Raw genomic sequence first — 15,606 nt, forward strand, 5'->3', positions numbered from 1 at the left:
TTTGTTATTTACCCGCCAGGTTGACATTTACAGGAATAGTGGGGAAGGACGCAGAAAATAGGGAAGAGACCAGCTTCCTGGAAGGCAGTTGGCTAATGTTTTGTTTTTAAATTCTTTGGTCAAGGAGATAGCCTCGTGGGTAAAGGCACTCGGTAAAGGCACTTCAAGCTTGCTGGAGTGATTTCGGTCTTCAGAACCCATACAGAGGGAGGAAAAAAGTGCACGCGCTCTCTGTCTCTGTCTCTCTTGTAACCCTAACCCTTAGCTTCCAGATAGAACTGGGCAGCCCCACAAGGCTGTAATCTAGCAGCAAATGGGTACATGCAGGGCGGTATTGCAGTGCCCAAACGGCAGATTTTCAGCACAGGTGCGGACGTTCACGTTAGCTCGGTAGAGCGAACCAAGTTTCGTAGGAGGAAGTGACGCGCTTTGCAGCTGTCCGCAGCTGAGCTCCTGTTCTATTCTTTAAACTTTGCCACTGAGCGTACAACATGCGGTTTTGGCGCAGTATGAAAATGATCGCGCTTATGTGCACAGAGTCCCTGCCAGAGGCACACCATTTCATTCTGCGACGCTTCAGTTACACACCAGGCACTCTAAAAAGAATGCTGACCAGTAATCCCCCAACGGCAGTAAGAACAGGAGGGCTGGCCAAAGGTGGAAGCCGTGACCAGTGAAAAACGACGCCAAAGTCAACCTTTCCGCGCGAGGGGCGAGGGCCGTTCCGGGAGCAGCGGTGGCGCCGCCCTCACGGCGGGATCCTCCGCGGGGAGAGACCCGCAGGTGCGCCGCGTGGCCCGAGCGCAGCCAGCGCCCGGCTCGCAGGGTTCCGCGGGTGGGAGCCCCAGGACTCGCGGCGAGCGGGAGGAAGGGCGGGGCGGGGCGGGGCGGGGCGAAGGGCGGGGCGGGGCGGGGCAGGCGCACCTCCACCGAGAGAGCGAGCGGGTCCCGGTCCCGCGCCCGCCGCCCCTACCTGCCGCGCGGAGTCGAGCGCCGCCCGCTTTGTTCGCTTTGTCTGAGCGCACCTGAGAGGCCTGCCGGGAAGGTCGCCCCCGGACCGCGCACCCGGCGCCGCACCAGGTAAGGGGTGCTGACTCAGGTGGACTGTGGTCGGAGAAACCCGAGCTGTCTGGCGCAGTCCCGGGGACTCCTTCCCTGGGAGCCGCAGAAGCGGCCGTAGTTTTGAATAAAAGCTTTGGGAATGTGTTCCACTCTGCGTCCTAGGCACGGAGGTGCTGCAGCGTTCCCACGCGGGTTTCCAGGCAGCCTCGTCTTTTCAGAGAAGTTGCTTCAGGCAGAACTCGTGGGAGGCTCGCTGCCCTGGGAGCGAGGGAAGGGCGAGGATTCGCTTTCCGCAGAGCACACACACGTGCGTGCGTGTGGGAGAGACTTGTCTTCAGCTGCCCTCACCTGGGTCGGCCTGGCTCCTGCCTTTCTAAAGCAGCTTGCCGGGGACCAGACCCTTGGCTGGCTGGGACACTTTTAGTAGGAGGGTCTCAGCACATTGAAAACCCGTGATTTAAAGGTCTGGGCACCAGACGCCAGACCGAAGAAAGGGGACGGTGGTACTTCCCCTACCTTTGCTTGCAGCACCGCCTAGGTCAGCCTGGACTTCTCAGCCGCGACTGCGCAGAAAGGAGAGTTAATAATTGTGAGTACCATGACACCCCACTATAAACTTCCTTGATTACATAAACCTGAGACCCTTCTGAATGTTTGTAGATTCAGTCCTAAAACCTCATGGTCTGCTTTGCTCAGAAATGTTCTTTTTTGAGAAAGAAACGGGAAAGGTCAACGGAGAGTCAGAGAGGTGGTCATCCAGCTCACAGCTTCCTTCTGGGGGCGAAGAACCTCCCAGACTGGAGTCTCGGGCAAATCCCAGGGACCTCCACCATCCCAGTGTGCCTTAAAATACAGCAAGGAGGGATTTCTCACCGATTGCCGGGTGGGTCTACCGCCCAGGGTTCAAGTTAAACCATTGCCCCACCCCTGCCTTCAGCATGCTTTGGAACCCGCCAGCCAGAGGTGCGTGTTTCCGTGGACGGGGAAACTTGAGAGCTAGTTTTTTTTTTTTTTTTTTTTTTTTTTTTTTTTTTTTTTTTTTTTTTTTATAGTTTTAAGTTTACAAAAAAACTGAGCAGAGCTACAAAGACTTTGCGTGTGCCTCCTGCCACAGTGGGCCATTTGTCACAGTGCTGAGTCCCCCATTCCAGAGCCCAGGCCTCACACTGGCTTTAGCACATTCTAGATGTTTGGACAAATGTTTGCTACTGTTGCCTTTTCATTTCTGCCTCCTCGAGCCCCTTGGCCACCATTGGTCTGCGCGGTTGAGTCTGTGAATGACCTTTCAGGCGGGCTTCTTCCTTTACCAGTGCACGCTGAGGCTTCCACTCCTGCCTTTATAAAGAGCTTCGTGAGAAGGGCTTCCTTAGTTGGCAGCCATGACAGTGGGGCTGAGTGCTTGGTTAAAGTAGAAGGCCTTTGTTAGCTATACTCTTACCTCCTGCGTCTCCTGCAGCTGTGGAGCATTTCCATTTTCCGTCTGGCACCTGGAAATCCCGGGCCCAGGGCAGATGCCGAACACTTGGCACTTGGATAAAGGAAATGTCCTATGTTTGTGCTAGTGGGAGCGACAACAGTAGCATCAAGTGCGTCAGAGCGGTGGGTTTCAAACTTTCATACTATGCACCATGGCAAAAAAAAAAAAAAAAAAAAAAAATGATTATAATTGGGAGGTGCTGAATGAACTTTTCATTGGGAGATGCAAACAAAAGCCAGTTCATCCGGAGAGTGTACCAGGAACATGCCAAAGCCTGATTCCCCCAGACTCCGACTTTGCAGGCTTGCTTCCAAATGAAGTCTCGACCCAGCTCCTGCCCTACAGCTGTGCAGATGGGGTCACCCTGGTGTAAGCTTTCCATGCTGTCCAGTGCCCCGACCACGTGCAGCTGGAGAGCTACACACAGCTGGCAGGGAGCTGCGGGAGGGACAGGCTGAGGTCCCTGGTGATCTCATGGCCCTCCTGGATGAGCACCAATAGGCTAGGTCTTGAGTGTGCATTGTAGGCAGTTGAAGCATCTGATGAAGCGGGTGTGTGCGAAGCTCAGGAGGACTGTGATAGAATCGTCGATTAAAAACGTTTTTTTCCCCAGTGAGACTGTGTTAGAGTGTCCATTGTGTCACCTACACAAGGGTGTAGGAGGGTTCGGTGTGTCCGGGCGCCCGGACCCTGCTTCTGGAATAGCTGAATACATCCGAAGTCTGCCTCAGTTGGCCTCTTCATCTTGGAACAGCCTCGCCACACCCTTACTCCATCTCATGCGGTCCACTCTCCAACTTTTCTTAAGTCCTCCTCTTCTGGTGTTAGTAATGGTAGTTAACCATTAGTAATAGTTAGTAATGGTAGTTAACCAGGCTCCTCTCATCTGTAATTAGGAGAGGTTGCCTTTGCCCAGGGGGCCTTTGCACTGGGGTTCTGTGGCGTTCTGCCAACCTCCGCAGACAAAGAGGTGGCTAGTGTCACCCCCATTATAGAGAGAAGAGCTGAGAGGCTGAGGTGAAAGAATTTACCAGAAAGCCTCATGCTGGGGTCTCTTGTTGGCTTACTCTTGCTCCTGCTCCACCGAGCTATTGCACCCACATTGACATGGCTAAGGACCTGGGCTGGATGCCAGGCATGCAGTTTGCTAGCTCTGTGGCCTTAGGTCCTACCTTCTCGGTTCTGTTTCCTCCTCTGTGAGGATGGATATGGCAATACCAACCGTATGGGACTGAATGTCACTGAATGAAATTGGTGAGCTTAGTGTAAAGATCTTTCAACGTCAGGCAGAAAATGAACTTCTTCCTCTCAGCAAGGTTTTTCTTGTGTTGACCCTAAGTAACCATTCTACCAATGAAAGAACCAAGACATGAAGATTGCTGCTTGCTGGGCCCCCAGCTGCTGGGAGCAGAGTTGGGCTGGAATCCATCTGCACACTTAATATCCTGCGTGCCGTCCCTCCAGTCCATGCTCCCCAGGGTTCACAGCTCTTTGTCACAGAGAGCCTGATTCCTGGACAGTGTAGAACAGACTCAAATGTCGTCAGCCAAGTGAGCCCAATCTCTGCTGTGTCCTCAAAGGTCTTAGCAGTGTGGAGCAACGGGAGCTTCTGTGAGCCCCAGTCTTCTGGGGACTGCATAGAGAGACACACATACTGTCATCCCTTCATGCTGACTTCCAAACTCTTCAGGTTTGCTGGCTCTCCTTGAGGGTGTGGCCTTTCCTAGGAAGCCTTGGCCTGCTTTCCCCGACCAGGTGTGTCTGTCGATACAGGAGCTGAAGCAGGGGGATCATTTGAGTCTTAGCAGTTCCTGCCCAGCTTAGGCAACATAGCAATACCCTGTCTAAGACAGATAGACAGACAGGTGAAGAGAGCGGAGAAGGGGGAGGGCAGAGGGCTCTCTCTGGCACATCAAACTAGGAAAAGAAGTTGTCCCTTGTTTTGAGTCTCTGAGCCTGAGCAGGATATTATATGTGAAAGACAAGGAAGACGATTGTTACAGTACAGGCAGCAAGGAGCCTCCGGCTGGGCTGGCGATGACCTCTGGTTTCAGTCTTCCTGTTCACACACTGGCTGTTACAAAGGACTTGGGTTTCCATCCTGTAGATTGGGGAAGGCTTACAAGGGCCACTCTAATATTTGTGGAAGGAGTTTATTTTCTAATAAGGTAGAAGTGGGCCCCCTTTCCTGCACTCTCCATATCTGATGGTGGGGGAAAGATGGGCACTGCCCCGCAAAGCTGCCCTCCGAGACATTCTTTAAAAACACCCCCCCCACACACACACACCCTGCCCGGTGGCTTTTGTTCCTGGCTGTGTCTGAGAAATGTGATTCATAGTCTGTGGACAGTGGAATGATTTAGCAACAGACCTTGCCTGCTGCAGCTGCTGCAGAGGGATAGCAGTCAGGTGGGCAGATCAGAGCTCGGCTCCCAAGCCCATCTGTGAGCCGCCTGGAATAATGTGTGTGGCGAGCGTAGGTGATGGAACAGAGGAAAGGCGGCAGTGAGCAAGGTGTTCTGTAATGGAAAGGGCTTGGCAAGGTGGGCCTGCCTCTGGCTTGCAGGCCATCAACAGGAAGGCAGAGGGCCCTGGAGATCTCACCATGAGCTCCAGTATAGGAACTGAAGAAAGGTGCTAGCTGGAAAAAAGACACCAGAGGACTGGATCAGGGTGACAAGTGTGTAATTACGATTTCTTCTCTGTCCCTCCCCATAGTTCATAGCCTTTTTCTGGGTCTCCAACTTCTGCCACCATGCCCTTATTGGGCCTCCTGTGCAGATCTGTCTCCCTTGCTCAGCATTCTCCTCGAGTCTTCCCAGAATCCCAAGGGTCGGAGGCGGATCTAGCCCCACTGCCTGGCCGGGTACTGTGGCCGTGTCTGTATGGGATGATCTGCCCTCATTAGGTGTCTGGGGGCGTTAGGAGAGAAGATGCCGATATCTGGAGCCTGGCGGCAGCCTGTGAAAAATATGTGCTGGGCAATAGTAGCTGTTGGCTTTTACTTTTATCTTTATTAAAAAAAAAAAAAAATCCCTAGGTAAAACGTGGTAGTTGCTCAGGCTGGAGCACACTGCCCAGGAGTTCAAGGGCAGCTAGGGCAATACAGTTGGATCCCATTCATTTTCCTTCTTGACATGGAGCAGTTGTTTGATGTTGAGTTGATGTCGTAAGAATGTTTTGGTATGTGATGAGATGCGTTAAATTGAATGTTTGTGAAGATTTGGTGGGAAGAGTCTGGAGTGCTCAGAACAGCTTGCAGAGTGGGAACCACACTCCCGCCTTTTATCAAGGTAGAGAAACGTTCACTGAGGGTGTGGACACAAAGCTGTCCCAGAAGGCGCCTCCCATCCTCTGCAGGTGGCATTATGGTGCTTTGTTCCCCATTGAGCATGTGACTTTCTTCCTACGTAGCTCAAAGTATGGGTCTTCCCCCAAGACCGAGACACCGTTCCGTCCTAAGCATTTGGCTCCCAGCAGATCACGGGACAGTTTCAGTGTGGGCTGTGAGAAAGCGGGGGCGGGGGGGGGACAGGTGTGAGACGCTGGGGGATTATCAAGCTAGCACCATGTGACTGGCATCTGGGGGAGCCGTTTTCCATGCAGGTCCATTTGCAGAAGGCCAAAGTAAATCTTGTTTTAATGAGCAGAGAGGTGGGGTTCTGAAGAAGCCTGGCTGGGCAAGCAGAGGCACACTAGGACAAGGTTAGTCCTGTGGTGTGCCTGTGTTCCCTGGTGTCCCCGTCCTCACGGCCGGCTGGGAATATGGTTTTAGGAACTATCAGTCGATGTGGCGTGCAGGTTCGAGCCTCTGGCTTCTGCACACGCGCCTTCCAGGGTCAGAGTCTGCAAACCGGGAATGGCTCTGGGAATGGCTCCTGGGAAGCTAAGGAGTGAGACAGACAGCATCGGGAAGTGAGTCCCACACGCCTGTCATCTCACTGCCTCCTCCACCTGACCCGCCCACCGCCCACCGGCAGGTGGGACTTGTCCCACGTCCAGTCTAGGGCATGCAGGAAAGTGCGAGCTGAGAGCAGGCATCCGGGATAGTGCAAGTCCCTCCCAGCAGAATGAGCACCACCCAGCCACCTTTCTCCCTTCGATGGCACCTGGGAGTCTCCCGCTGCTTCTGTTCTGGCAACGCTGTGTGTGCAGGTTTTTGTCAACTTGACACAGCTAGAATCGTCCGGGAAGAAGGAGCCTCAGTTGACAAAATGTCTCCATCATATTGGCCTGTGGGCAAGTGCTTAGGGCATTTCACTGATTAATGGTCGATGTAGGAGGCCCGTCCTACTGTGGGTGGTGGCATCCCTAGGCAGGTGGCCCTTCCTAGGTTGTACACAAAAGGAGGCTGAGCAAGCCAGTGGGCACCTTTGGTTCCTGCCTCTAGATTCCTGCTGGTTTCCCCTAGTGATGGATGCCAGATAAGTCCTTTCTTCCCCAAGTTGCTCTTGGTCACGGTGTTTTACCCTCAGCAACAGAAAACAGACTAGCACATTTCCGCTCTTTGGACACGACCTCAGTAACTGGAGGAAGGTTACTGACTTGCTGGAGGATTCAGAAAATGACAGTGTTCAATTCCAGCCTTCACCTTGTTCACTTCTGGAGGAAGGAGTTGCTTTTAAAGATGGCTTGTTGGGACCCTGCAGGGCCAAGACTGGGGAACCTTTGGGCAGGAAATGCATCAGATGGCTGATTAAAATTAGAGTGTTTGGGGAAAGCCTTCATGGTTTGGGGGCTTGTCTTCTCCAGGCTGCAGGGACCATGCCTCGGGTGTGCTGTTCCTGGGCGCGTCTGGTGGCAGGGCTGCACCGACGCCCGCTTTCTTTTCCCGTAGGTCTAACATCATGCCTCCGTTCCCGCTTCTGCCAGCCATCTGCATTCTCCTGTTCTCCAGAGGTAAGGTGTCTCTCGATGGGCTGTAAATCCTGAGGGTTGGCCAGTCTCTAGCCCCTCTGGCTTAAACCTGCTCTGTGTGTGTGTGGAGCGGAGGCGTGCCCTCGCCTGTGTGAGTAAGTGCCGAAGCCAGAGGCTGTGTCAGGGCTCTTCCGCTGTCACCCTCCACTTTAGTTTCTGGGGTGAGGTCTTCTGAACCCACAGCTCAGCCTCTCAGCCAGGCAGGCTGCCAGTGAGGCCGGGATTGTCCTGTGTGCACCGGCAGGGCTGGAGTGCGGGCGCTCACAGCTGCTCCAGTGTCGGTGTGGGCGCTGGGGGCGAGAGCTCGGGTCCTCACGCTGGCATGCGCACACACCACCCACTGGGCCACCTCCCCGGTCTGGCCCTGATTTTAGCTTTTATAGATTCTCCATCCCATGGCGGCCTCCGGCGCTGAGGCCCCAGCCCCTTCCGCTTGCATTTCTGCAGTTGCCTCCCAGTGATCCGCTGGTGTTTACCTGTGCCCCTCCCCTGTGCCATGCTCCAGATTGCAGCCTTTTCAGTGTACAAATCTGGCCACATCTGGCTGCTGCCGGGCCCCTACCTAAAGCTTCTAAGTGACTTTCTGTGTCTCTTAGGGGTTTGGCCTCATCCCAAGAGTCCTCTGAGATGAGTATCCTCCTTCACAGAGGTTCTGAATCCTGTGGCCACTCTACTGAGAGCACTTGCCACCATCCTGCCACTGTCACTTGGGTGAACTCCTACCCATCCTTTAGTGCCCAGCACTGCTCCGCTGGCTCCCATGTCCCTGTTGGACGCCCCGTAGAAGCTGCGCCCTGTAGTGCCGGACACAGGTCTGAGTTTACTTCGGTGACTTTTGGACAGCTGATGGTTTCCATGGGAAGGACTCTGTAGACTTACTTTTACTCAGCACTCTGTAATCTCTGTGCCTTGAAGCAGACCTTGTGCTCTGGATGCCGACTGAAACAGAGGATCAGAGCTCCCTTCCATTACCCTCTCATCTTGGCCTGCCTAAGCCCTAGCCTCTTTGAAGGGTGAACATATATAGCGGGAGGACCAGGGCTTCTGAGGAGGATCGCCTCAGAAATAAGAACAAATGCACTGGTTGCTCGGCTGTGCAAGCCTGGCCTGGGGTGCTCCTCAGGTATACAGTCTCACTGTCCCCATGGCCTAGGGGCCAGCATGTACTGAACCCGCTCGAGGAGCAAAGGTTTCTGGTCAGGAGCCCAGCCTGAGTTCTGCTCCGTCGCATGATGGTGCATCCCCTCTGTGGTCCTGACCCACCTGCCACATACTCGATTTGTCCCACACTCTGTACAGATGAAGCCCTGGGGTCCAGAGAGGCCGCATCGCTGACCCAGGGTGACCCAGATTTGGTAGTGTGGCAAGAACTGACAGCCAGGCCTCCTATCTGGCTCCATGATTATGGGTCCTCTCGGGAGACATGTAGAGAGCTCTCTGCCAAAGCCTGGCCTCTCCTATCTGTGAGTGAGCGATTACCCATGGCTGTCAGCATCGTCTGTGCATCGTCACCCACCAGGAGAGTGCAGTTGGGAAACCTTGGTCTTCAGAAGAGACCCCCACTCGGTTAGAAGCAGCTAAAGCAAATAGCCCTGCCCTGTTCTGTGGTATCACACATTGGTTTGCAGAGGGCGCCGAGTGTGCTGCCCAGGCTGAAGATGGGCTCCCCTAGTCCTGGAACCTGCTCTAACTCTTCAGCACGTGACACCAAGGGCAGCATGACCTGGGTGCCATGTTTAGCAGTTGTCCTCAGGGCCTGGATCCCCCCGGTTTTCCTGTCTCAGGCAGCTGGGTTTGGGGCCTCTGCTCAGTCTTTAGCAGTGAATAGTACTTCTGCATTTTGTTGGGTGATTGTGGAGAGCCTTTGGCTGCTGGGCTCTTTGTCAGCAACTCATAGACTTGTTTCAAAACTTCAGTGTCTACGGAATGGAGGTGGAGAGCGGAGCTCCGTGAGCATGAACACGGGCATGTTCCTGTGCTCAGGAGTTTCCAGCGAGCTGAGGTCCCCATGGGATTCTGGGATGAGCTGCAGCAGTCTCTGAGAGTTGGCAGGCCTCGATGTCTCCAGGGCAGTGAAGCAAGCCCAGACCCGCTACACCATAGCTTGGGACTGTGGAGCTCGGTGCTTCACCAGCATAGCAGTGGGAAGCAGGGAGTGTTTGCTGACACACTAAGGAAGGGAGAGCAGAGCAGGGAGTGTCTGCTGCAGCCTGAGTGTGCACAGGAGCTGGGAAGGTGGCGGGCCCAGCCACGTGAACAGGCTGACCAGCAACACCGCACCGGGGTTCCTCCCGAGCCCAGTGTGCTCTGTGACTGTCTGCCTTGAAATGGGTTTCCTCCTGGCACCTGGCTCCCCGCTGTGTCCCATCCCAGCAGCTCCTCACTGCTCTGTGTGCTCACCTGCCCCTGGGCTTCTTCCTCTGCATGTGTTGCAACTTGTGTTGCATGGACCCGGCAGCTCCATGTGGACTTCTGCAACTAGATGCCCCTGCTTTGAACTTGCAAGGAGGAGCTAGCTTTTCAAAATAGCTCCCTGGGTGCCCTCCCTCTTGTTTTCAGGTCAGGTCACCCCTCAGCAATCCTGGGGTCCCTCTGGCATGTTGCCCTACCTTCAAAGTTCATTTCTTATTTTTACTTAAATTTGGGGTGCTGGAAATTGACCTTGCAACCTTGTGGTTAGCACCCAAGCATTCTACCACTAAGCTCTACCCTCAGATCCAAAGTCTTTAAAAATTATTCCTAAAACTGCTCATGTAACATTATAATTTAACTGAATATGAAAAAGCACAAAAACTAAGGTGCCCCCCTCACACAGTTTAGCTCTTGATTACGTTATGTTTACAAACCGTATTGGGTGTAAATATATCAGTGTTTTCTCGCATATTCCTGTCTGTCCGTTACCTATCTGTGGCCCTTCTCTAACACAAAGAATGTTGAAGGAGAGGGTCTTAGCCACATTTTCCTCCCTCTACCATGTTTTCCCTTCTGATTTTCTTTCAGTTACAATACTACAGTGTCAAGCCATTTTTATGATTCCTGATTCACCTGGCCAGATTGTTTTCTGGAAAGCTGGTATCACTTTATAGTATCCCCATTGCATAGAAGTTTCCTAGTTAAGTCCTTCCTCAGTTAGAGTTACGTTTGGAATTTAGTCATCTAAGCATTCTGGTACCCTTTGAACGTCCACCCTGGCACTTTTCTGTGGATTTGTCTCTTCTGTGAATTTTAAGCTTTACGATGGTGATGGTCCCCGGCAGCAGATTGGGGACCTCGCAGGAATGCACCTGGATACACACAGCAAAGAGCCATAACCAAGGGGACACAGTTGTGATCAAGGACAGAAGCCCTCAGGAGCAGTCTTTCCATAACCATCTGGTGTTAGGGCCCCCCCCCCCAGACACACACACACAAAACACTCAAATATAAATAACAAAGTTACTTTATAGACTTGCAAGATAGTTAAACGCTGTCCGTGTGATACTTAGAGGTGTGAGCTAGGTGTTAGCCCCAGAGCATCCCACTTGGTCACTGTGCTCTGCTACTGAGCTGCACCCCAGCCTTGCGCTTCTCTACATTTCTGCCTTCTGCTTTGCTTCCTGTTCACTTAGGTCACCTAGTGGAGAGTGAAGACCCCTCCCTCCCTACTGTGTCATGATCGCTTCCGTCTTTTCTCTCCCAGTGTCCCCGACCGTCGCCCTTCAGGAAGTGCATGTGAGCAGGGAGACCATTGGGAAGATCGCAGTGGCCAGCAAATGTAAGTCCAGTTCGCGCCTCTTCCACACGGCTACTCAGTGCCCCGTGGACCAGGGGAGCCATGCTCTCCCTGAGAGTCTCCACTGTGGTCCTGACTTCCTCTCACGACGTGGCCGGTCATTTTCTCCATTCAGTACTTTTCGTGACTTCCACTGAGTGACTCTCCTTAATTAAAATAGTGATAATTACAAGCAGCAACAACAAAAACAACCTCTTGTTACCAAACTTTAAGTTAAATTTTATTGCAGTTATTTGTCTATTCACTGTTTTGTATGTGTGCGCATACTTAGGTGTGTGAGTGAGTGTATGTGGCGTGATATGCACATGGAGGTGGGGGGGGATGCTGGAGGAACTTGCTGTCTTGCTACCTGCACATGCCCACACGTATACCAGCATACGCCCCCGCCACACACACAGAAGTACAAACCTCCTTAGAATTGGAGTCGAGAGCTAGGTGGCAACAATGAAAGTGGAGACTTCCCTGAGGCGAAGAAAACGTTCTACCGTTGAGTGTGGTGGTGAAGGACTCCCTCCGCACACCGCTAAAAACATTAATTATGCACTGTAAATAGTGACTCGTACGGTAGAGGAGGTCTCCAGAAGACAGTCAAACAAGTGAAATAGGTGGGGAGCCAGAAGGACTCAGCAGATGGGTGTGTCGGATACATGTGTGTCGGCTAATTTAGGTCAGCCTGACACAGGCTGGAGTCATCTGGTTAGAGGAGGGGCCCCAGCTGAGGAAAGGCCTCCATAGGCCCTGGCTGTAGGCAGGCCTTCAGCCTCTTCCTCCTTAGTGAGAGGGCCCCGCCCACTGCGGGGGCCACCTCTGGGCTGTGCTCCTGTGTTGTCTAAGAAGCAGGCAGAGCAGGCCATGACGCGCAAGCCAGTGAGCAGCACCCCCATGGCCTCTGCCTCAGCTCCTGCCTCCAGGTCCAGGCTTGAGTTGGTGCCCCAGCTGCCTTCAGTGACAAACTGTGATACAGAAGTGTTAGCCAAATAAACCCTTTCCTGCCCATGTTGCTTGTGGTCGTGGTGTTTTGTCACAGCAGTAAAAACCCCAAGGAAGGTACATGCCAAGGAAGGCACGGTCAGTGCCGCTGCTGGAACCACTAGGTCACTCAGCTGCACATGTCAGGGCACACAGTTAAGACAGTGACCCTCAAAGGCTAGGACCATGCCCAGGTCAGAAGCCCCTCTTACCGGACTCATGTAGTATGGCTGAAAAGGTGCTTCCAAGCAGGCCCTTATCAAAGTCTATGCGGTGGAAGCCAGAGTCTAACCCTGCATCTGCTCCTGTCTCTAGTGATGTGGTGCTCCGCAGCGGCCGACGTCCTGTTTCTGTTGGACGGCTCTCACAGCATCGGGAGGGGGAGCTTCGAGAGATCCAAGCACTTTGCCGAGGCTGTCTGTGATGCTCTGGACATCAGCCCCGGCAGGGTGAGTTAGACTCGTCTCTGCTGGCGTCCCAGGTTTCAAGTGACAGGATCTCTGCTTTAAGAGGAAGAAAGACTCACCTGGCTGTGGGATGTCAGGACTGAGGCGCAGACCGAGGTGTGGTGGGATTGACGCTGGCTCGAGGGTCAGACAAGGCAGTTATGTGCGCCCTTCTTCCAACTTGGTTTTGCTTGCTCGGGTAGGTCAGCTTCCTTTCAGCACACAGCGAAATCTTTCTGCACTGCCCTTCCTGCTAGTTCCCCCACTGTGTGCGCGCGTGTGTGTGTGTGTGTGCAGAGGTTGGCAGAGCACCCCTCTCTGCTTGTGGAGCTGGCAGACCACCTAGGAGGGCACCAAATCGGCAGACTAAGCCACACGGAAGTCCCCTGCCCAGTCACACTACTGGAGAAGACCCCTCATCCGGGTTCGGGCTGGCTGGGAAGGGACGGGTCTAGTTTCTGGCTGTGAAGCGAGGTTGGGTTTAAAGTGCCTCAGTCATCTCAGAGGCTCTGTGGGTGGCCTATCGTTGAGGTGGATTTAAAGCTACGGAAGTCTTCTCTCTCAACAACTAAAACTTCATCCCTGGCTCCTTGGAAACCAGAATGCACACTGAGCAGACCCAAATCTTAGTGTGGATCACGGGTCTGTCCTCTCTGCTCACTTGAAAAGATCTTGTCTGAGAGAATTCAGAGATCACCTTTACGCCTTGTCCTTCTGGCCTCACAAAAGGCAGAGTAGGGTAACTGTGGCTCTTGTTCCTGTTGCCTCTTGTTGGGGCAGTTTTAAACACCCCAACAGCATGAGTAAAAAACACAGCCCTCAGACAGGGAGCTACAGCTGGCCCTCGGCCTCCCTGACTATGAGGCTGACCTCAACACTGTCTCCAGCTGGACAGAAACTTGGAGGCTCAGTGACACGCTCCGTGGGCCCAGCTCTAAGAAATGAAGGTTCCCAGGTATGCACTTTGGAAGATAGGAATGCCAAGCTTCCACTTCCACGATGTACCCCAACTTATCTGACACAGTAACAGGCTTGCAGCCTCCAACCCAACAGCCCACCCCTAAACATCCCCACAGGGCTACTTGTCAGCACAAAAGATGTCAGACAATCCAGACGAGTCTGTCTATGTGTACTTTCTGGATTTTCAACCATGTAAACCCACCCAAAAATGCAATAAAAGGAGAAGCCATAATTACTTGAATTAGAGACCAGTCACAGGCTGAGAAGGAAGTGGCTCTCCGAGGTAGCATTCCTGGCTTAATCCTGTAACAGCTGGAGGATTTAGGAACAAGCAAGCCCTGTCATGAGGGCCAGGTTGTCTGGAGAAAGGCCGTCATTTGCACTCAAGTGTGAGCTCACTGCCCTAGAGTGTAGGTGGTCGGGGACCTGGACACTCTCACAGTGCCCCTCATTAAGTCCAGACAGGGTTAGCTCAGAGGTTATGAGCATGGTGTCAGCGTGCTGTCAGCCTACAGGGGCCACACAGACACCTACTGGGTCTCCCCTTTCCTGCAAACAAAGCCTTGCTTTAACAGTAAACTCCCCCATAGCCATTCCTGGAAGAAGAGGTACAAGGACCAGGCATGCAGACCTTGGCATCCGCCTAGCATGTCCTGGAGACCTAAGGGTATCAACTTGGGAGACATAAGAAACATGATGTGAATTATAGTTTTGAGCTGTTTTTTATATTCACTGCGTGTGTGTGTGTGTGCATGCTTTTGTGTGTGGCCAGAGAGCAGCTCCTGGGAGCCAGTTTTCTCCTTCCACCCTGTGGTTCTGGGTCATCAGGCTCATCAGAAAGCACCTTTACCCAGCTCACTGGTCCTGACACGCACATCCTCAACCCCATGCTCTGCAGAAGAGGAGTGAAGTGGTGTCTGAGCGTCATGGAGACTCAGACAGGGCCAGTGGGGGCCAGAGCTCATGACTTGCCTGCTGCCCCATCTGTCTCTCCCCGTGGTTAGCCTCTGGGCCAGGATGCTGTAACGGCACAGACACCCTCCCCTGCTATCATGCCAGCGCATGGCTGTCTTTGGCAGTGGAGGGTGGGGACATGGAATGACCTGGGGACAGTGAGAAAGCTGCCAGGAGTCCGCCACTGCAGCTCCGGGTGTGTGTATGTTGATTGCTTTTATGTCACTGTGACCAGCAGGCAGGAAAGGTTGCTGTGGCTCGTGGTTTCAGGGAAATTTTAGCCCATCATGGGGGAAGGCCTGGCTGTGAAAGCGGTGGCCTCTCTGGCAGTGAGGGTGTGAGGCAGCGTGGCACAGCGTGGCTGTTTCCACAGTGCAGACCCTGGAGGAGAGAGAGCAGGCTGCAGCCAGGGCAGAGCCTGCCTGCATGACCCGCTTCCCCCAGCCAGAACCCCCTCGGGGAGCCAGACCTCTGCAGCCTTTAGAACAGCACCACAAGCTGAGGACTGAGCATGCCTAATGTGAACCTGAAACACACTCAGGTTCAAACCATAATGAAAAAACTTATGGAATTCTAGGACGGCGATCATACCAGAGAGCCAGGGTGATGGGTGCCCAGAAAACTCCTATGTGTGACAGACCTATTCTTGTGAGAGTGTGAGCATGTGAGCGTGGATCCTGACTGCTTGGGGAGAGCGACTTGGGTTTAACCCAAGAGCAACCTGAGAGCAGGGGCTGGGGGAGGTGGTTCAGGTGATAAAACAGGTAGCAGCACTTGTCCTCCATGAGAGGAGGACTGAGTTCTGTTCCCCAAACCTGCATGTGGCGCTATGCACTTGTAATCCCAGGGACCCCACCCCCTCCCCAGGCCGATGACCAGCCACACTAGCTGGTTAGTGAGCCCAGGCTGAAATAAGACCCTTTTGCAAAACACGGAGAAACAACAGTCAAGGTTGACCTCCAGCCTCTTCAGGCTTCCACACAAACAAACACACAAGCATACACACACACACACACACACACACACACACACACACACACACACACACA

At 53.4% G+C, this 15,606-nt stretch overlaps 1 protein-coding gene across 1 annotated transcript in view; it reads left to right on the forward strand.

Annotated features, from left to right (window-relative positions):
- Positions 1-11,107: 11,107 nt before the first annotated feature.
- The window catches only part of Vwa2 (von Willebrand factor A domain containing 2), a 26,116-nt gene continuing 21,617 nt past the window's right edge, over positions 11,108-15,606 (forward strand). Inside the window, 2 exon segments of the mRNA XM_055591759.1 lie at positions 11,108-11,210; positions 12,513-12,646. Of these exon segments, the coding sequence (XP_055447734.1) occupies positions 11,108-11,210; positions 12,513-12,646 (237 nt within the window).

This window comes from Psammomys obesus, unplaced genomic scaffold (assembly GCF_907164565.1).
Source record: "Psammomys obesus unplaced genomic scaffold, mPsaObe1.curated_primary_1811, whole genome shotgun sequence".
In the NCBI taxonomy this organism is placed as follows: Eukaryota; Metazoa; Chordata; class Mammalia; order Rodentia; family Muridae; genus Psammomys; species Psammomys obesus.